At 38.7% G+C, this 23,419-nt stretch overlaps 1 protein-coding gene across 10 annotated transcripts in view; it reads right to left on the bottom strand.

Annotated features, from left to right (window-relative positions):
* atp11a (ATPase phospholipid transporting 11A) overlaps positions 1–23,419 on the bottom strand; it is a 100,971-nt gene that overhangs the window by 5,023 nt on the left and 72,529 nt on the right. The window contains exons 21-34 of one of the 10 annotated variants that reach the window (XR_009817772.1): positions 18,328–18,505; positions 18,111–18,213; positions 17,894–18,039; positions 17,766–17,825; positions 17,550–17,677; positions 14,237–14,372; positions 13,771–13,794; positions 10,869–10,934; positions 10,705–10,808; positions 10,464–10,629; positions 10,292–10,330; positions 6,892–6,949; positions 2,403–2,500; positions 1,822–1,876 (exon numbers count right to left, since the gene is read on the bottom strand). Coding sequence is in view for 8 of the 10 variants with exons in the window: in XM_061985129.1 (XP_061841113.1) it covers positions 2,264–2,500; positions 10,292–10,330; positions 10,464–10,629; positions 10,705–10,808; positions 10,869–10,934; positions 13,771–13,794; positions 14,237–14,372; positions 17,550–17,677; positions 17,766–17,825; positions 17,894–18,039; positions 18,111–18,213; positions 18,328–18,505 (1,387 nt within the window). In the remaining 2 variants the exon portion in view is untranslated. Of the gene's footprint in view, positions 1–4; positions 2,501–6,851; positions 6,950–7,131; positions 7,222–10,291; positions 10,331–10,463; positions 10,630–10,704; positions 10,809–10,868; positions 10,935–13,770; positions 13,795–14,236; positions 14,373–17,549; positions 17,678–17,765; positions 17,826–17,893; positions 18,040–18,110; positions 18,214–18,327; positions 18,506–23,419 lie in introns of those variants that run through there. The other 9 variants (XM_061985132.1, XM_061985135.1, XM_061985134.1 and 6 more) reach the window with 9 other exon arrangements.

The raw sequence follows: 23,419 nt of genomic DNA, 5'->3' as shown, positions 1-23,419 counted from the left end.
CGTGTTCACTCGGTCATGTGTCCCGCCTGCAGGCAAAAATCAGGGATCAGCCTTTTTGGAAAGACAGAGCCCTCCATGTCACATGCTGCATAGAACACTATAGTCACTTCTCAGCACTTCAGCATGTGTGCCTTTTGCATGTTTTTTTTTAACCTTTTGACAAGTTTTGTCCATTTTTCTAACTCAATATGAGTCTCAAAAAGACAACAGACCAGCGTGGAAATAAGGAGGGAATCGCTGTGGAGTTAAAAAAAATAAAAAATACAAATATTTACAAGGAGTACATTAATGGTGCTCACAAGTATGGAAGAATCGACAAAGCATGCTTTGTACCGCGGCAAGTTTTAATTGTGATGAGACCAGAATTTATTGGGGAAAAGAACGCCAAAGCAGACTTATTTCAAAGCGGAGAAGAACTACACTTGTTCAACGGATCCTCTTCCAGGGCACACACTCTGTCTATACCCCTTTCTCGTTAACTCCTCTTTCGCCAATGTTCATGTAAAGTGGATTTATTATAGCAATATGGTTGTTAAAGTTAAGTATGGACTGGCACCTCAGTATATCTCGGACCTCATCCAAATTTAAAATCCAGCGCGCGCTCTGAGGTCCGAGAGCCAGCTCCAGCTCGTGGTGCCCAAGACCAGACTTAAAACCAGGGGAGACAGGGCCTTCTCTGTGGTCGGCCCTAAGCTCTGGAACACTCCGCCCCTCCATGTTCGAACTGCTCCCACAGTGGAGTGTTTTAAGTCTCGTCTTAAGACCCACTTTTATTCTCTGGCTTTTAACACTACGTGAGTTGTGTGGTCCTCTGTTGTCCTCTGTGTTTTTAAAATGTTGAATTCTATTTACTGTTTTAATTGGTTTTACCCTTTAAAATCGTTTTTAATCATATTGGTTTTATATGTATTTATTTTTTGTTTTTATTCAGTCATTGGTGGAGTTAAGGATAATATTTGAATATTGTTTTTAATTTTATTGTGCAGCACTTTGGAAACATTTTGTTGTTTAAATGTGCTATATAAATAAAGTGGATTGGATTGGATTGAAGTATTTTTGGGATTTCTGATAGTTTGTGAGGGCACCAAACGGAATTATTACAAGGTTTGTCATTGTATCCAATTGAGTTTTTTCTCGCCCTGATGTGGGATCTGAGCTGAGGATGTCGTTGTGGCTTATGCAGCCCTTTGAGACACTTGTGATTTAGGGCTCTATAATAGACTTCGATTGATTGATTGATTGACTTACGTGTGTGTGCTCATACAGCACAGTTCAGCTTGTTGTTGTTGTTTTTGCTTGTCAATAAAGAGAAATGTGATCCATCACCCCTTGTTATGTTTGTTTTATATACAGGACTGTATAGGACTTTATATTGGGTACAAAGTCAACAAACCTTAACTAAAATATGGACTTTCGTTGAGGCTGGAACCTATTGTTCGTATTCACATTGTTTCCTATGGAAACATTTGCTTCACTATACAAATTGTTCTATTTACGAACCCTGTTCAAGAACATAAATCGAGGTTCCACTGTACTGAAAATGTGAAATCCGTTCTCTTAAACGACTATTTGTGACATATGCTAGCTGTTGGTGGTGGTGTTATATTTTTGGGTTGAAAAAAAATGCTGCAGCTTTAGGGTTGTCAAGCAAATTTCACCCTAAAGCCAAATATCCCTAGCTTATTGGGAGTAGTGTATAATTGTCTACTAGACAGGACAACTACAATACATCATGCTGTCTATAGGACACTAGCTACATGTTGGACGTAAAGACGGGCTTCAGCCCGCTAAAGACACATCCTCCTTACACGCTTGCAGTGATGCCTATGAAGTGTTTCGGGACAATGTGTTTGCGCGCAGGCATGACCAGTTAGTCCTACAAAGACACAGAGCACAGAGGCTATTGGTTGTCATCATCATCATCATCATCCTCACAGTTTCAGCCACCATCATCATCAAAAAAATAACATAGAAATTGTAATAATCCAATTGCACTTCAGACTTAAAGGGCCAGTGCGCATGTTTCCAGTGATAGTCAAAAAGAGCTTCGGTACATTGTCACGCAGCCCTTTATGGGACGCGGAGCCATCCCATAATACTTTGAGACCTACTTGGCTTGGGAACAGGTCACTTTCAACCCTGTGCAAGTGGGAGACACACCTGCTATGAATCACCTACTGCAATATATTGATTAGCATATCACCTCGCAGGCTCTGACTCAATTTCCTTTTTACTACAGTACAAATACACGTCATATAATAAATTAGACACAGGTCTCTGGCCCCGCCCCCTGCTTTGAGGAGCGTTTGACATCAGTGAATCCCAGCAGGGGCGTGAATGTGCGGTAGTCAGGTGGTCTTTGCCAGCGCGTCAACATGACTTTCTTGTTAAAAGGTTCAGACCTTGTAGGGTTAGGCCTGCTCCTGTTGGTGCTGGAGCTCCGACGGCGGTCCAGGGGGGTGAACTCGGAAAGCTGACCCTTGTAGAGTTTATCTGCATTCTGTGAGCGTTAGAAGAGAGGTGGGGGGGGGAAAGGTTTTAATGGAGGAAAAGTGCGGAGGAGCTAAACAAACATCCCAGCTGGCTTGAAAGTGGACGTTTTAATTTACGCTTTTAGTTTTGGAAAGCTGGTTTCTTTCGATGCTTTTACTCTTAAATGGTCAGCTGGGACGTTGTATCCACTTTTTTATCTTCCCTATACAACCAAACCATGCAATGATCACACTCACTAGATCAGGGGTGCCCAAAGTGTGGCCTATTACGGCCTTTATTGGTTAAATCAATTGAATTCATGATGTATTATTAGTAAGACTGTGAAATTAATATTTGTTTGAATCATATATCACATTTTTCAATGTAGATTAATCACAGTTATACTAGCAGTGTTCTGCCAGTGTCTCAAAAATGTGTTTTTAGATGGTATATCAAAAGGCATTGCTGCAATATATGCTAATTACTTTGGTTTTATCAAAAGTCTCGTCTGATTGTATTATGAAGCAAACTTTTAAAGCAAAAAGTGTTTTTACTGTTGATGTTGTCATGATCCGTCACCCGGGTCATGGCATGATTTGGGTTTGTTAGTTTTTCTGTTAGGTCTGTTTCCTGGGTGAACCCTCTTTCCCTGTTTTCTGTTGGTTTCCATGGGCACTGATTCTCCTCACCTGTCTTATTTTTGCAATTAGTGTTCCCACCAGGTGTTTTGGTTAATCACTCCCCTTTATAGTTTCCTGTCACCCAGCATTAGTTGCTGGGTCATTGTTTGCTATAGGCAACAGTTATGTTCTCCCGGTTTTTCCTCCTCGCTCTAGTGATCTTTGTACACTCTAGCATTCCCCGTTTTTCACCCTTGGTGACATTTTGGTTTTGTTTAGCTCCACGCTTGCTAGCGTCTGCAGTGTTGTATTTTTGTCCTGCGTTTACTTTATTAAAAACCTTAATCTTACCTGCACGCTACTCCTGCTTGTCTTCTGCCTTGGAAAGAACGCTACCAGCGCAGCAGACGTAACAGAACGTAACTAACCAAAACATGATCTGGACCACGGATCATGACAGTACCCCCTCCTCAAGGACAGACTCCAGATGTCCAAAAAAAACAAGGTAAGATCAAGAGTCATTGCTGCACTGGTAGCGTTCCTTCCAAGGCAGAAGACAAGCAGGAGTAGCATGTAGGTAAGATTAAGGTTTTTAATCAATTAAACGCAGGACAAAAATACAACACTGCGGACGCTAGCAAGCGTGGAGCTAAACAAAACCAAAATGTCACCAAGGGTGAAAAACGGGGAATGCTAGAGTGTACAAAGATCACTAGAGCGAGGAGAAAAACTGGGAGAACGTAACTGTTGCCTATAGTTGCTGTCACCCAGCAACTAATGCTGGGTGACAGGAAACTATAAAGGGGAGTGATTAACCAAAACACCTGGTGGGAACACTAATTGCAAAACTAAGGCAGGTGAGGAGAATCAGTGACCATGGAAACCAACAGAAAATAGGGAAAGAGGGTTCACCCAGGAAACAGACTAAAACAGAAAAACTAACAAACCCAAATCATGCCATGACCCGGGTGACGGATCATAACAGATGTGTTGACATCAGTTTTAGTTTTATGCAACCAAAATCTGGAATAGTCTTCCAGAAGATATGAGACGGCCGTAAACATTGGCAATGTTCAAATCCAGGCTGAAAACACTTTTATTCAATCGTGCAATTTATGTACACTATTTAATTGATTTTACTGACGACACGCCCCGGCCAAAAAATACATGTGGTGGTCAAGCTAGCTCTGTTCTCAATGGGTACTAGGCTGCATTTGACCTCTCGAAGAAAAAAATGCCCTATGCTTGTGTTTTTTTCGGCTGTACGAATCGTTCAAATCGCATAAAGGATAAAAGTTTCTTCAGAGTTCCTCGAGAGGTAATTAAAAAGGGTGAAAGACTGCAAAATTTTACGAAACGACGACGAGAAAAGCCGCACATACTCCAGTCCAAGGGAGCAGAGTTGAAGAATGCACACGTTTGCAGTGATCACTATGTTAAAGGTTTGTTTGATATACTTTTAACGTTCATTATTTCCCGTTTAAGTATTATCTTGATATTATTAGTATTTCCTACCTAAACACATGTTTGCTACGAGTGTTTTGAAAAGCACCAACTCGGCAAGTCTAAATAAAAGAAATCAAATGTCAGCAAAAACCTAAAAGAGTTAAGTTTTTACCAAAAGTAGCAAACATAAATGAAGCTTTCAGCACATACACAATGTTGACATCTATAGTTATATTTTGATAAAGACGGGGAAAAATTACGCTACTCGTAAACGACGCGTCCAACAACAACAAACATTACCCGAGCAAAAACGATGCATTTTTATCCGGGAGAGTCTTGATACCAATTTCCTTGACCCAGTCACACACAAAGAAGTTGTAGACCTCCATGCTTTTCCAAGTTTCCATCAGTTTTGTCATGTAGAATGGCATCTGGAGCACAATAGTTCGATATGTCTGAGGACGCGACTGACGTATAATCCTTTATCACTCCACCGATCTTTTTTTGATAAAGTACAGGGATGTAATCCATTGCATATTTTTGGATTGTTTTCTCATATCTCCTTTTTGCAGGAAGATTTAAGCCTCTTTTGTACTCCGATAGTCTGTGCGCTGCTTGCTGTACAGCTGTTAGTCCTGGGAAGAAGTCACGTGTTGGACTACAAGCAATACATAAACCTGCCTTGCCTTTCCTTGCCTATATAAGCCTAATATTTTGAGTACCAGTAAATGGCTAGGACTGCATGTGTTTAAATTATGTCATAAAGCCACTGTGACACTATTGTTCATTTTTTAAGAGTTTTTATTTTTTTTTATAAATGGCTGTGATGATAATGTCAATGAGGGATTTCTAGTCACTGCTATGTTAGAATTCTTATTTGGGACAGAGGACCGTATTGAATTTCTAGCGTTTTATTATTATACCGCCTCTTTCAGCTGTAATTTGACCCCCTTAACATGCTTCAAAACTCACCAAATTGGACACACACAGGACTGTCAAAAATTGCGATCTTATCAAAAAACCAAACCCCAAAACTCAAAATTGCGCTCTAGCGCCCCTAGGAAGAAAACACAGACAAAACTGCCTGTAACTCCCAGTAGGAATGTCATAGAAACATGAAACAAAAACCTCCTATGTAGTTCTCACTTAGACCTATATTTCATACACTGACAACCCACAGCAAAAATCAACAGGAAGTTTGCAATTCCCCCTTCAAAACAAAAGTTGTGTAAAAACAGTCACCTTTTTTCAAACATTATCTCCTCTGAGCGCGTTTGTCGTGTCGGCTTCAAATTAGCACAGGAGAGAGATTGAACCCTTCTGATTAAAAGTTGATGAAAGAGTTTTAATTACCGCTCCGGTTTGGATTTTATGAGCCCTCAAAGTCGGTCCCGTCCATCGCTGCCTGCAGCTTTAATTAATATTGATACTGTTGTTGTTATTATTCATTTTTGTTTGACTACTTTTGGATTGTTTTGTGTCATGTTTGTGTGTCCTCTCAATTGCTCTGTTGATTGCTATTCTGAATGTTGCTGGGCCGGGTTTTGGAATTGGAATTGTATTATGGTATTATTGTGTATTATTTTGTTGGATTGATTAATAAAAAAAATTTAAAAGCCGCTTTTTTGGTTATACATCAGTCTTCTGATCTGCAGCAATAATGTAATACATTTAAAAGGAAAATATGTCAAGTTGAGGGCTTTTCTCAGTATTTTTTAAGTTAAAATAGATTTACAGAAATAATTAATTACAGATCACAATTAACTGCTCTTTTTTTATCGTTTGACAGCACTTAATCACATGCGTTACTGCATTAAATTTGACAGCCCTAATTATTATATATCATGACAGCAGTGCCTCGGTTTTCATATGACCCGCTTTTTGCATTTTTCGGTTTTCAATTACATTTTTTGGGCAAAGTCTAGGTTATTACTGTACAGACAAACACTAATGATGTTGGTGTGGCTCTCCTCTCTCTCGCCGCTCATTGCCGTCTTTGCCAGCAAGTGTCTTCAATAAAGATAAAAGTGACATTCAATGTGTTAAATTTCATTCGTCATTTGTATGTATTTCAAATGGCTTCAGTTTTTGTATGAGGATGTTTTATTCATCTTCAATGTTTGGACACCCCTGCACTAGAGGTTTCTGGAGAAAAGGATGCACCCAGCCACCAGAGGGCACCAGAGATCCAAACATAGCCCGTGCTGTAGGCACCTGAAAGACTCACAAGCATGCACAACCTGAACCTTATAGATGCAGGACAACCCTTCATTACACCATCACAAACACACACACTTGCAAGATAAGTGTTACCATGCTGAAGCCCTTCAGGCTTTTGTGACAGCCAGCCCACCTAGTAAGGAGTCAGAACTCAGGCAGGCCTCCTCATTAGCTCTATTATCAGTCACATGCTGCGGATACACACATGGACACACACACACACCACACGCACACACACAGTTAGAGTTTTCCTCGTCATGGGTGAACCTCGATGTGACTTAACTTTCATGCGATGGTAAGGTAAAAACAACAGTAAAGAGGCGGAAAAGAGGAAGTGTAGGCGGGCTAAAGGAGTGGCAGCGGGGTGGGTCACCTCAGGGCGGGGTTAGAAACTGATTCTGCTGGAGGTCTGAGACAGCATAAAGATGGTGGAGGGCTCAGAGGCAAGGCACCGACGCTTCATCTGCCAGGGGAGCAGGACCACAGGCGGGCGAGGAGGGATAAGGAGGAACCAGGAGGTCAGAGGACGTGAGGAAGAGGAAGGGCAGAAAGTTACAGCTCGGGAAAAAAAAATCAGTCGGGTCGAGTAAAAAAAAAAAAAAATTTTTTTACTGAATGTCGAATGGTTATTCCACCAAATCAGTGCCATTTGCATTCCCAGGAAATGCAGTATTAGGTAAATAATACACTATAAAATTGAACTGTAAAATATACTTTAAATTAAGCAAATTAAATAGTAGTAATAACTAATATTTAATAAATACAATGTAAAAGATTAATTTAAACCACCTTGAACTATAAAAAAGCATTTATTGCCCGTCCGCGCTTTCTAAACTTAAACTTTAAAAAAAATATAAGCAATTACTCTATATCCTTTGGAAAAATATATATTTTTACTATATTTTCAACTATTCTTTAAGTTTATTTGTATAGACACACACACACACACAGTATATATATATATATATATATATATATACATACATATACATACATACATACATACATACATACATATATATATATATACATATACATATACATACATATATATATATATACATATATATATACATACATATATATATACATACATATATATATACATACATATATATATATATATACATATATATATATATACATATATATATATATACATACATACATACATACATATGCATATGCATATACATACATATATTTACATTTACCATGAATTGATTACGTGGACCCCGACTTAAACAAGTTGAAAAACTTATTCGGGTGTTACCATTTAGCGATCAATTGTACTGAATATGTACTGTACTGTGCAATCTACTAATAAAATTTTCAATCAATCAATCAATATATATACATACACATATATATACACACATATATATGCATATATATATATACACACACATGTACAGTATACATGTGCATATACATAAATACATACATATGCATGTATATATTATACATGTGCATATACATACACACATGTGCATATATATACACACACACATGTGCATATATATAAATCACACTTGAGTAGTTCTGTCCCTGGGTTTTCACTCAGTCCTGCGACACATTATCACACATGACCCCCTCTAATAATTATGGAATATTCCACAAGTCACATAGTAGGAGCGTGACAATATATAGCAATATCGCGATATTTAACCTTGCAAGGAGATAATCGAATGGTTCCACTCAATACCGTTTTCTCGCCATGAGCTGTTATATATTACCCTTTGGTACAATGAATATTGTTCTGTAACTAAAGACGTGGTCTGCCGCATCAGCCGTCTTGGATCACTTACGTAACACCAAGGCCACATTCATTTTTGTCCTCAACAAAGGTACTACAAGATGCAAAATGAGTTGCAAAGATGCTAAATAGAAGCGATGAAATATACATTTTGTTTGTTTTTGTTCCAACCCTACTGCAGCATCAATATATGGAGATATTATTGGTATCATAAACCAAATATCGCAGATAGCATTGTGAGCTTAGCTTAGGAACCGTGTACAACAAATGAAATAAAGAAATAAAGCTGCTTGACTTGGGTCAATAAACATTTTTGAGTAGGTCAAGTGTATTATCATCAGATAGATAGTGGAGATAGCATTTATGGCTCTTTGAAGGGACCCATTCCTTTGAAGAGCCGTGAACAAACTGGCTCGTTATTATAGTTCTTTTTTTTTTTTTATCAAGGAAACAATCAATAGAGCAGGTAACAAAATATGTGCATCAGAATAATTTGAATTTACACAAATATTACACTACTGGTGGGAATTACTGTATACTGTAATATTGGCTATTGTTTTTTGATTGTTGTTTTTATTGTAAACATTTGATAAGATGGTGCTATATCCCCATGCTTTGACAGTTCAGTTCAGTTTATTTCGAACATGCATACTTACTTATGGTGTATTTATTTACTGTTCTGTTACAAACAGGGAACAAGGAAATAGAATTACATTGCTATGATATGAAAAGGCGTAGGCTTAATTAAGCTCTGCTTCTTCCTACTCCTTTTCGGACGTGCTCTAATGAAACAGTGATGCATTACATTGTATGACATCACTATTTAGATTTTCCAATCACCTAAAAAAAACTTTGTGGCACAAGAGCATTTTTACAATAGAGAAAAAAAAAAGAATAATAAATAACAATAAAATGTATTTACGGATATAAAAAGTATAAATACAACTACAATAAAATTAGGATGTAGTAAAAATGTGAATACACAATTCAGAACGTCTGTATGCTTGAACTACATTACATATTGGAAAAATTCACCAGAAAAAGTGAATTCAAAATAAAAAATACAACAAAAATAAATAAATATATAAAATATACGTACATACATACATACATATGTATATATATATATATATATATATTAATTTATGTGGGCTCTGAACCAAGATTTCGTTGTGGCTTGTGCAGCCCTTTGAGACACTTGTGATTTAGGGCTATATAAATAAACATTGATTGATTAATTGAATTTAAAAAAGTAAATACAAAATGCTGCTTCGTTTCCTTTGACTATTTTTTCTAGTCCAGTCGCCAGTTAGGTGGGCAATTGCTGAAACTGTATCAAAATGGGCAAAAAAACGGCTCCCAAACGAACGGCTCACAACTGCGAATCGATTCTCAATGTTCACTTAAAAAAAGACCGTTCAAAAGACTCGATTCGTTCGCTGACGTCTCATCTCTAATAGATAAGAGTTGAAACAAGATATTTATTTTGAAAGAGTTCATAAAAAAACACTGATTTGGTGGAATAGTCCAGAGGTTAGGTGGGCCAAGAGAGGACCAAATGAGAGAAACAAGATAATTAGGTTGACTATAATCTCTTTAAGGAAGACATGAAGGTTTAGATGAAGGAACATATACAACACTGCACACACAACAGTACCTACGTTTGTAACTGTTCTAAATTTCAGTACACTTCATTTAACGGTGCAAATTGTGCTTGTCTGAAAGTAAGTAAAAGAGCATGGACATGCACACACAAAAACCGACTGACTGGACTTACATCCAAAAGAGCAGGAACATAGCCGAGGCCTGCAAACATCTGCTGAGCCACAGCCAGCATTAGTTCGACAGACATGACACTTACTTGAAAAGCTTTAAATCACACATTTTATGTTGGAAGGACACGTGCTGTGCTGCGGGACTGGACTTTGTTACCTGTATGAAGCGCTCACCTGTATACGTTCAGTTGTAGTGGGCCACATAGCCCTCCAAATGACCTTCTTCAGCACGTCTGGTAGCAGACCGGCCGAAATCAGCAGAACTATGCTGAGCCAGGCCGGGCCGCTGGACAACATCTGCATGAAGACATAGTACATCCTCTGGTAGTTGAGGAAGGGCCTGCGGGACGCAAGACACACCGTTTTAAACATCGCAAACAGCAACGAGAAAGCTAGAAAGAGGCAGAAAGTCTACCAGATGATTCCTCCCCACAGCAGAGAGAAGACAACAAAGAAGATGAGCGAGCCCCATATGACAAAGTGGTTGATCCAGGTCCAGTAATGAGTGTCCAGGGCCAGCTGGATGGAGACAAGACACGTCAGTGTGTGTGCTTTTGTGTGTTTACTGTGTGTGTATACCTTGAAAGTGACCGTGAAGACCAGCACGGTAAACACCAGCGTCCCGAAGGTCCAGTTTCCAAACATCTGCAGAACAAAAAGAGTTGGTTCATGTCTAAAAACACACATAAAAACTGCTCACAAACGATTCCAATACTGTATGTACACAACATACCGTACAGCGTTCTAAAAAGAAAAGCACATAATCAGCACGACTCAATCAATCAAACAGATGGTGAAGACGGCAACACGAAGGGGAGGGAGGGACAAGAGGTGATGGTAGGACTGTTCCTGAGAATGGAATGTTGAAACCATGATGGATCATTTAATGAAGGGCAAATTTACTGAGGAAACACCTGCTTTCTATTCATTGTTCTTACGTTATTAGTCCCCCGGGATTCTACGGGCCTTTTTTGACATCATTGTAGCCTTAAATGTCTGATTACATGGAAGATTTTTCACAAAAACTGTGATAGAAGTTTCCGAGTTTGTTTTTAGCTGATGTTTGTAAAAAAAAAAAAAAAATTGAAGTTCCAATAAAGTGTTCTTTCGGCGTAACTATGATAGGGAAATGTGTTGAAGAACAACAAATTAATGACCAATTAAAGACAAAAAGTATTGAGTAAAGCATCTTACCAGCATGGCACACAAAAAGATGACCATAACTAGAAGAATGCAGAAAATAGACTGAAGAAAAGCATCAAGGATCAAAATAAAACAAAACATGAAAAATATATGTAAAATGACAATAATTAACATTATTAAACAATAAATACAAAATGTATACAGTAAAAAATAACTGGATAAATCATAAAAACAATTTATGAAATATTAATCAAATAAAAGTATATATAAAATAATTTTAAATAAAGCATGAAAAATAAATAAAATAATAAATACAATTGCAGCCATTACTAGGGGGGAAAATTTTTTTACAGAAAATTAGGACTGCCAAAATTAATTAATTACCGGTTAATACAAAAGATCATTGCACTAATTAACTAATCACACAATTTATTTTGACCGCACAAGCTCCTCCACCTTCATCACAGATGGTTACCTGAAAGTGGCGCGGCTTGTTTTATGATAAGTGATCAGGTCAATTCATAGTCGGTGCGAAGATGAGCGAGGAGACGACGACTCGAGTGCTCGCAGGCAAATGTCCAAATGGGAGTTTGGATAAAACTATTACCAAGTTTTGAGCAAATACATGACGCGCATTCAAGTAAAAGGTTAAAAAACTGATCCTGTATGAGATTCTGACAGTAAAATGTGTCTCAAAATATTAGGGTCTTTTTTTTAAAGTAGATTTCAAACATGCAAGCAACTAATTTACTGTGATTAATTGCAATGAATCCAAATTCAAAAGAGTGATTATTCTCATTTACAAAATGAATTATTTGACAGCAAGAGGGGCATACTGTAGAAATGGCTGTACAGGCTGTACACTGACCATATGCACATATTCTTTCAAGTACTGTATATCTTTAGGTGGAGTGTATTTGCATACAGTACGCCCCATCAATTAGCACAAATAGGGACAATCACAACATCCTGGAAGGGTGACTGGGGCCAATTAGTGTATGGACTAGAACAAAGACAACAAAATCAAGGGGTGCCAATTAGACTAAAAAACAAAAATCCTCTAATAATTTTCATTCAACTACTAAATTATGAACCCAGACAGCATCATCTTTACACTGAAAAAGTTGAATATCTTTATAATATTTCTACACACAGCCTACAGCTGGTAAGGCTACAGCAGGGGTGTCAAACGTACGGCCCGCACACAGGTTTAATCCGGTCCGCAAAATGACTTTGCTACATATAAAAATAAGCTGCAATTTTTTAATGAAAGAAACATGCTGTTCTAAATGTGTCCACTGGATGTCGCAATAGCAATTCAAGTGAAACCCATATCACACTGTTTAAAGATGGCATGTCAGCTGACTTTAAGCGCCCTCTGGATTGGCTGCCGCTACTCCGATCAGCAAGCAAGCACTCAGCTGCTCCTGTTGGAACTTGTGGCTGGCGGCAGGCTAATGCTGTAGCGACACACAATACCTACTTTACTTGTAAATTGTCCACTCAACGGATAAAATAACGGAACGGTAAAATGCAAAGACTTAAGTCAACATGACCATCACCTTTGCAGTTAAAGTTCCGGGCCGCACTTGTAGTTGGTTAACGGCACAATGTGCACACTGAACTCCATTGTAAAAAATTATTTGTTGTTTGTTTCATTCTATTTTATGCTTAAATCTAGTATGTTCACATTGGTTAAGTTTGTAGTTATGTTACCTTTAATTCGGCTATTATGGTGTCTTTTTGACCATTATTTTGATTATATTACAATTGTAATATTTGAATGATGATAAATTAATGTGTTGTGGCAGTTGTGGATGTCATCAATGTGGCGGCTTGAGGAAACACTTAGTTGATTTTCTAAACACGTCTTTAATGGTGAACTGGCAACATGAGAATGCTAAACAGTAAGTACTTAAAATTTAATGGCTTTGTAAAAACACTGAGACAAAGTCTAAATTCATTGTGTTCTCATGGTGTTTTTGAAACTGCAATAACTTTTTTTCCTCAGAATTTTCAATTAACCTAAAGTGTTTTGCCAAGAGGATTATTTGTAATATGCACATTTTCAGAATGTGCTTGTACAATTTCTGGCCAAAGTAAGACAAAGAAAACAATTTCGAAGTTGTCTTTATTTTTTTAATTATTATGCCATGATTTTATCAGTCCGGCCCACGTGGGAATAGATGTTCCTCCTTGCGACCCCTGAGCTAAAATGAGTTTGACACCCCTGGTCTACAGCAAGAGAGGGACATGAGATGGGGCATGAGCAGGCAATAGTTGGTTTTGTGCCAGGCTGAAATTGGAGGGGTGACAGTGAGACGTGGGCGGGGCTTACCATCTGTGTGTTGGTTGTCATTAGCTGGGAGGAGGAAAGAAGCATAAAGAAAAAGCAACACAAAAAGGTAAGAGGAGAGGAAGAAGAAGGCCAGAAGAAAACCATAAGAAATAATAAAACAGTCTGATAACAGGAGAAATAAATAATAAATCAACAAATGCAAAGAAAACAGAAGCTCACAAAGTTTCAAAGAGAATAACGGTGGCCAAGAATGAAAGGAGGCAAGGATGGTGACATTCGAGAATGCTCTTGTATGTAACACCTGTCATGCACTGTAGTAGCTCAGTGTCGTCTTGAGAAATGTAGATTTAGTTACCAAAGTACTTTTTTCCTCTGGCTTCCATGATGTGTTTTTACTCCTTACCTGATTGTATTACCTCCATATTCAACTGTGACACTTTGACTAATGCAACAAAATGTGTTTCAACTCTCCCAAGACTGCTGCTGACGACACGCTTGACGTTACCTGTCCGTTGCTGGTGAAGGTGGTGTTGTCAAACAGGAAGTAAGCACCGAAGAACATCACAATGGCGTCATATACGCCCAAGACAGTCCAATATATAAAGCTGGGCCAACGCAGTAACGAGTTCTTGGCAATGTCTCTGTGGAGGCAAAGGAAAGTGTTTACCAGTCACAATTTTTAAAAAGGAGCTGTACATTCTCTTATACCATTTAGCAGCAGCAGAGTACACATAAAACCTAAAAGGCTAACATATTTATTAGGGCTGTCAAAGTTAACACGATAATAATGAGTTAATGCTAATTTCCACTACAATAGTGGGGAAAACACACAAGTACCACCGTGGCAGGCAGTAACAAACACCCTGCAGAAATGGACAGGTTCAAACACTGATGACATCTAGTAATCAGACAAGAAGCAAGGAATCATGCAGAGACAGAGTTCAATTTAGCTCGAGGAGACATGTTTTGGGCTGTATTCTAGTTACAGATCCAAACTATGTTCTAAAAGTCAAGCCCGCGCTCCTCTATTTATTTGAAAGTCCCTGTTACATCACTGAAGCTGTCGCTGAGGGAAGGGGGTAATCTCGAAAACTCCAGTTAGACACAATATATGATTATAGAATGAATAAAAATTAGTTGACACAGGTCATTTCGCCTTGTCTCTGCGCTGTCTGCGTCACGGTGTTTGGCCTTGGCAATCAGCAGGCCAAGTCTGGACACAACACTGATAAAGTCGGCTGGCAGTCTTTTGGACTGCCAACTTGCACAGATACAAAAATACCACTTCAGCACAATTGACAATAATTTATAACAACGGCCCTTAAGCATAAAGTTAGTGTGATAATATATACATAATTATTCTAACACAAGCGCACACTGAATGGTGAGGCAAGCCCCACAAGTACCATTTGCTTTCCCAACAAGACCAAAGCATTCTGTGTCCTCTGCCGCCGGAGCAGCTCGTGTCCCAAATGCTGCTGGAGTGATCGCCAAGTGCCGAAATGCAAAGAGCAAGAGTGGGCAACCGGGTGTGACGTCACGTCTCACCCGGTGCCAAAAAAGTACCGGGTTTGGTACTATCCCGAGTTATAAGGGGTGAGTGAGTGACAGAGACACAATCAGCCTTTTCATATAAAGCCATAAAGGAATGGAACGACCTCACAACAAAATTGAAAAGTCTAACACTGTGGTTCTCAACCTTTTTTCAGTGATGTACCCCCTGTGAATTTTTTTTTAATTCAAGTACCCCCTAATCAGAGCAAAGCATTTTTGGTTGAAAAAAAGAGATAAAGAAGTAAAATACAGCACTATGTCATCAGTTTCTGATTTATTAAATTGTATAACAGTGCAAAATATTGCTCATTTGTAGTGGTCTTTCTTGAACTATTTGTAAAAAAAGATAGGTTTTTATTCATATTTATAAAGGATTTTTGAATTGTTGCTATTTTTAGAATATTTAAAAAAAATCTCAAGTACGGTATATTTCGGACTATAAGTCGCTCCGGAGTATACGTCGCACCGGCCGAAAATGCACAATAAAGCAGAAAAAAAACATATATACGTCGCACTGGAGTATAAGTCGCATTTTTGGGGGAAATTTATTTGATAAAACCCAACACCAAGAATAGACACTAGAAAGGCAATTTAAAATAAATAAAGAATAGTGAACAACAGGCTGAATAAGTGTACTTTATATGAGGCATAAACAACCGACTGAGAACGTGCCTGGTATGTTAACGTAACATATTATGGTAAGAGTCATTCAAATAACTATAACATATAGAACATGCTAAACGTTTACCAAACAATCTGTCACTCCCGATCGCTAAATCTGATTAAATCTTCCCCCTCGGTGTCACCTCTGGTATGCGCCGCTAGCGCCCATTCTTTCTGCTGCTCGATCGCCGTTTTCTGGTGCATATTTCACTACGTCCAGCTTGTAATCTGCAGTATATGATTTCCTTTTCGGTGCCATTTTAGTTCAGTCCTTCTCAGTTTTTATAAGTTACCGCCAATGTTGCTGTGATCTATTTTAATAGCTCCGGCAGTAGCGTATAGCATATAGCAGTTAGCATTCCAAAACCCACAATGCACTTCTGCCATGACCCGCCCCCGCCGAATTCTTATTGGTTGGCGTGTGAGTGACGATTGCTGACGTGTGTGTGACGATTGCGGACATTTTCTTCGTTGCTCACGCGAATTAGATAAATAATATTATTTGATATTTTACGGTAAAATGTTAATAATTTCACACCTAAGTCGCTCCGGAGTATATGTCGCACCCACGGCCAAACTATGAAAAAAACCTCGACTTATAGTCCGAAAAATACGGTACTCTTTGGCATACCTTCAAGTACCCCCAGGGGTACGTGTACCCCCATTTGAGAACCACTGGTCTAACAGATTACTCTTCATTCACAATTGAAGTTAAAAATTGGCTTTGGAGCAATCAAAGCTGCTCACACGGTCACTAAGGTGGGCATTATGTTTGACACATCAACTTAATGTGTATTATATTTATCCATGAGAGCATTTTTGTTGTAAATAGTGAGGTGTGTCTGTTAAAATCATGGTTGTTTTTACAAATGATGACAGATGTGAACAAAAGCATGTATTGTCTTTGTGTGATGATGTAAATGAGGTGTGGTTGTATTGTATATTAAGTATGTGTCCATGAAAGGGCATTTTATGACTTTTCTTAATTTGATTACATGCTATAGTATGATTTTATTGTCATAATTTTATTGCATGATTTTTGTACCCCTTCAATTTAGGTAGCCAGGGACTGCAGATGGAAATTAGCTATTTAGCTATAATCTGGTACAGAACATATCTGTCTTTGAGCTTAATGTTTCTGTGCATTGTCCCTTCAAATAAAGACTAAAAAAAAAAAAAAAAAGACTGTTTGTGTCTGTCAAGAAGGGTTTGTGCTTTTTTGAACAACTCAACACAACATTTTTCATAAATCAAACACATTATCCAGTCCCATGTTGATAGCATTAAAAACGATCTACACAGTAAGTTACACTCATTGAAGATAAAAAAAAATCTATAAATCTACAATTAACTACGAGTTAACTAGGGACAAAATCGCAATTAAGTATTTTGAACATCTGACAGCCCTAATATTTCCATGTAACCCAGTCTGCAGTGGCTCTGAAGGTGCAGCGTGCTCACATTCCCTCCAAATGCATGTCATGAGAAAGAAGTTTTCCAAGACTCAAACAACGTGAGTGCGGGCCAATGTCAGGCGACCACTAGTTTGATTAATCTTGTGACTAATCCGGATGGAAGCAAATAGCACAGTAATCCCCAACCTGTACAAAGCCGGGTCCTTTTTCAGGATGTCCATGTTGATGTGCTGCTCGACGAGACTGTAGAGCAGAATGGGCAGTGAAGTGAAGCTGATGTTGTACAGAGTCAAGTAGGCTGTATCATACAGCGGCTGAGGATGAGGAGGGAGACAATGACACGTTTTAGTTCTCATGGCAGTCCTTGTGTATGCTTCAGCCTGTGTAAAGCGTATCACTTGCTTGCTGTGAGAAACCACAGAAAAACTGGTAGAGGAACTGGGGAAAGATGAAGCAGACATTCTGGGGGAAAGAAACAAATATAGTCAGGTCCATTGCATTTTGGGTAAAAATAATGTAATCAACTGCACCTTGTAAAAGAAGTACTGTACAAGCTCAGAGATGCGTATGTAGTAATAATGTCCATGGACAAGCAGCATCTTCTTGAGGTGTTTGAATTTTGGAACAGCGTAGTCACTGTTCCTCACTGCCTGACGGCCCTCCTTACCCATGATACCTGAGGGAGCAGGTCAGCCTTGTCATAAAACCGCACCTGAGCTTTTAACGGTTAATGAACGATATCCTCACCGACGCCGACGTGTGCCTCGAGGATCATGCTGACATCATTGGCCCCGTCTCCAACGGCAAGTGTGATCGGATGCTCCTTCGATGTTTTGATCAACTTGACAATCTGGAGAAGACCAAAGAGCCAAGTCACGTGACCCGCATGAGCAATAAGCAGCAAACTTCTCTAGGATTTAGAACATTGAATAATCTAATTTCGACACAGACGTTGCTTTCGGACCTGAGCTTTCTGAAGAGGTGCCATTCGACAGCAGAGTACCGCGCTGCAATTGCGGCAGATTTCCAGGAAAATCTCTTTGTAGTTCCCTGAGTTGGAGTCCTCCTGGCCGGGCTTCATCACTGCCGAGAGGGTGGCTCCATCGATGATGAGACCGTAGTCGGTGTAGTCACCTGATAAACTGCACAGTCACATGACTAGTAAGCATGTTCTACACGGCAGAGATGACTTACTTCAATGCACAGGAACATTCAGCTGCAGTGCCAAAAAATACATTTCTATCTCTTAGAGTAGTAATTCCCAACAACTGTACGATATAATCAGGTGGAAAAATTATTCAATTTCACCTAATTGGTCCAAAAATGATTATTTATTTACTACAAATAATAAATTGCTAATCATTTATCTGTGTGAGGCAGAACAATGAAATGCTCTTTCACTATTTACAATAGCATATATAGGCCATAACATACTTTTTTAATTAAGTCAGGGTGCCCCGATCCGATATCGAAATCGGTCCAATATCAGCGGAAAAACAGAAGTATCGAATTATATCGACTTGCATCTAAAATCTCCTATATAAGCGCTCAAATACAAGCAGTCCTGCAGCATGTTTACCTGTGCAAAGCTGGACAGGCAGTTAACATCTAAATGTCCTCCAATAAGCAGTAAGTAAGTCATTTACGAAAGGTAAACATGGTAGGCTATAGGCTACTAGGAGCTAGCACCTACACAACAACTAAGCACATGTCTGTATGCACATGTGTCATGTGAGCAAGTTTTAATGTTGTAAATGTGATGTTTTATGTATTTGTTTACTGTTTTTAATGTAACCTTGCTGCTGCCCTCTTGGCCAGGTCTCCCTTGGAAAAGAGATCTTTGATCTCAATGGGATTTTACCTGGTTAAATAAAGGCTAATAAAAAACAAGTTAGACATACATAAGTACCTTTAATTAAACAATATTCTAGTCTAAAACACAATATTTGTTAATATAAACAAGTATCAAATTATTATAGTTACATGTTACTTACATATACAAAGTTGCCAAGTATCCGGTAACAAAAGTGTCCGCATCATTCATCTTTCTGCGTCATGAGCTTAACTTAAAGTACCAGTAGAGTGGAAAACCAAGTTGCGTCTATATTAATACTATTATCATACATATGTGATGTATGACAGCAAAAGACTTACAAAGTTTGTGAGTAAATAGATATGAATGAAATAATATCGATCTCACGGAGATTATTTTCTCTCTGGCACTCATCATGGGTGGACGCTCCCCTTTCCTCTCCCTTATCTCTCCTGCTTGCTTCTTTGTCTTGTCTTAACTTTTTTGTTGCCCCTTTTTGCACTGCTCTCCAAATCCGAAGGACAGTGTAGCGAAGACACAACAAACTCCCTTATATGTGCTTTGCTAAGGAGGTTTTTTCCCACTCCAGACTGGGCCCCCTTAGGAGCCCAGTCTAGATTGTATTTTTTTACTCATGCTTCCCCAGCGTTTTACCTTTTACGGGGCGCCTTGTGGCGACCCATCAGCGTTCCTGTTCTGTAACCCTGTACACTGTTTGTTTGTCTAATATTGAACGGGTTTGTGCTGAAACCAAAGATTCTTTGTACTTGTGCAAAGACAATAAAGACCTATCTTATCCTATCCTATCCTAAGCCATTTTGAGAGATAAAGAGCTAGCCATACAAATCATGATGTAGAGGTTAGGGATTGCAGATCCCTTCATCACCAATTACAATCCAAATCATGCAGACTTTGTGAGAGCCAACGACGACAAGTTTGGGGAACATTATGATCCACAAACTTGTTTTTGGTCCTGAATATAAGGAGGATGATCTGAGTTAAATCCCGGGCTCAGGATCTTTCTGTGTGGAGTTTGCATGTTCGCCCCGTGACTGCGTGGGTTTTCTCCGGGTACTCCGGCTTCCTCCCACCTCCAAAGACATGCACCTGGGGATAGGTTGATTGGCAACAGTGTGTGAATGTGAGTGTGAATGTTGTCTGTCTATCTGTGTTGGCCCTGCGATGAGGTGGCGACTTGTCCAGAGTGTACTCCGCCTTCCGCCCGAATGCAGCTGAGATAGGCTCCAGCACCCCCCGCAACCCCATAAGGGACAAGCGGTAGAAAATAGATAGATGGATGGATGGATCTACAAGTTTTAGAACATCTCCTAAACCAGTGTTTTTCAACCTTTTTTGAGCAAAGGCACATTTTTTGCGTTGAAAAAATCCGGAGGCACACCACCAGCAGAAATCATTAAAAAACAAAACTCAGTTGACAGTAAAAAGTAATTGTCGCAATTGTTGGATATGACTTTAAACCATAACTAACCATGCATCAATATAACTCTTGTCTCAAAGTAGGTGTACTGTCACCACCTGTCACATCACACCATGACTTATTTTGAGTTTGTTGGTGTTTTCCTGTGTGCTGTGCTTTAGTTCTTGTCTTGCGCTCCTATTTTGGTGGCTTTTTCTCTTTTTTTGGTATTTTCCTGTAGCAGTTTCATGTCTTCCTTTGAGCGATATTATCCGCATCTACTTTTTTTTAGCAATCAAGAATATTTCCGTCGTTTTTATCCTTCTTTGTGGGGACATTGTTGATTGTCATGTCATGTTGCTATTGTGACGTACAAAGCTCATAACCGCATGCTGCCTCGGTGTCTACAGGAGAGGTTCAAACCCAGAGAGAATCCCTATGACCTCAGAGGTTCAGCTGTCTTCCAGAAAGCTAAGATAAGAACAAGCTTAAAAAGTAGATGTGTTTCTGTCAGGGGGGTTCAACTGTGGAACAGCTTGGATGATTCCTTAAAATGTTCCAGTTCCATTCACACATTTAAAAAACACTTTAAGACCAATGTCTTGAAAAAATATATCACTCATGAATCAACACAGTAGTTAATACTATGATCAATGGTAATTAAAATACTAAATATGGGATATAAATAATAATGGAAGTATAATTGTTTGTATATAGTATATAAATTGGTACAAAGGTTTAATACGCGTACAAGGATATTTCACATGCCTTTACTGTGTATATAATTGAACAGTGTTCATATTGTGTATAATGTGTATTTATAATATGTTGTACAAAAGACATTTCATAATTTTCGGAAATTCATCTTGTACTTGACATTGTTTATAGGGTTAGGCGCTATAAGTGTTCAACTTCAGCCTAAACCCTTTCGGTCTGCAACATTTTCATTTTCAATCTATGAATGTACAACTGTTTGTTTATTTTGTTGACCATTGACTGAAGAATAATAAACTTTAACTTTAACTAACTTAATGTTCGGATGTACATTGTGAAAACACTGTCCTAAACAGATCCAGCTTTAATGAAACACTAAACATCAGGTAGCAGTGCAAAACAAGAAATACAAACTACAAACTATCGCTTACTGTACAATGTCTGCTCTTACTTCGATGATGACTGATAGAATGTTAATATCTTTCTGTATAGATGAAGAATTCATCATGATGCACACAAAGGCTTAACAAGGAAAAGTTTTCCTGCAGACACTGTCTTTGGTTGCGTGTGTTTGTCTCCATCTCCGGGTATGAATTAAATGTCACAGACTTTTAAATTCATGGCTAAATCCTCCTAATATCCAGATGAGAGGCATGACTCATAAACTAAAATAACTTTGACGAGCCGAGACGCGATGATGCGGGAGCAGCAGGACATCGCGGCCAGCTCGCAGTAAAGCAGGAGAGGGCTACTGAGCTGTGTGTTATCAATCTGCCGCTAAAAATAGTCTGTCTGCGTTAGCGCTTATAATAACAACATTATTAATATTTGGTTAATATCCAGTTCACGACATGTGAGTATTGTTGACAGGTTTTGGATGGTTATTTAGAGGGTTTTAAGGACGGAATAGAGAGTCCCCTACATACTTGCCAACCCTCCCGGATTTTCAGGGAGACTCCCGAAATTCAGCGCCTCTCCCGAAAACCTCCCGGGACAAATTTTCTCCCGAAAATCTCCCGAAATTCAGGCACACAATATAAACAGCGTACCTGCCCAATCACGTTATAACTGTAGAATGATCGAGGGCGAGTTCTTGGTTTCTTATGTGGGTTTATTGTTAGGCAGTTTCATTAACGTCCTCCCAGCGCGGTAACAACACACAACAACAGCACGCCCCCAACCACGCCCCGCCCCTAACCACGCCCCCGCTCCGCCCCCCGACCCTCACCTCCCGAAATCGGAGGTCTCAAGGTCGGCAACTATGGTCCCCTATGACTACATCATTAGCAAACTTTTTGTATTTATTTATTTACGACTTAGAATGCATAAAAAAATAAAAATAAACATACAGTATGTGTTCATGTCTTACATAAGGATTGTGAATGATAGACAGCACATCTCTGTCTAATTTTTGCGTATTTCCAGTATGACTGATCTGATACTATGGTCAGAGTGCAGGAGTGTTACTCCAGTGACGTCAGTTTAGGGAACTTACCGAAGACGTTCGGAGCGGAATATTCCAAATGGCTGACTGAATTTATGGCATTTTGTGATGTTTAGATGGTATTTTCAAATACTTTGCGGATTGTAAATACAATTGGATATGGTTTAATGGATACAATGAAACTAGGGATGTTTGATAATATCGGCCTGCCGATATTATCGGGCGATAAATGCGTTAAAATGTAATATCGGAAATGATCGGTATCGTTTTTTTTATTATCGGTATCGTTTTTTGTTTGTTTGTTTGTTTGTTTGTTTTTTATTATTAAATCAACATAAAAAACACAATATACACTTACAATTAGTGCACCAACCCAAAAAATCTCCCTCCCCCATTTACACTCATTCACACAAAAGGGTTGTTTCTTTCTGTTATTAATATTCTGGGTCCTACATTATACATCAATATATATCAATACAGTCTGCAAGGGATACAGTCCGTAAGCACACATGATTGTGCGTGCTGCTGGTCCACTAATAGTACTAACCTTTAACAGTTAATTTTACTCATTTTCATTAATTACTAGTTTCTATGTTTATATTGTTTTACTTTCTTTTTTTATTCAAGAAAATGTTTTTAATTTATTTATCTTATTTTATTAATTTTAA

This window comes from Nerophis lumbriciformis, linkage group LG23 (genome assembly GCF_033978685.3).
Source record: "Nerophis lumbriciformis linkage group LG23, RoL_Nlum_v2.1, whole genome shotgun sequence".
NCBI classification, from domain to species: Eukaryota; Metazoa; Chordata; class Actinopteri; order Syngnathiformes; family Syngnathidae; genus Nerophis; species Nerophis lumbriciformis.
Note: the sequence above shows the minus strand (reverse complement) of the source record. Positions and strands in the feature narration are given on the sequence as shown.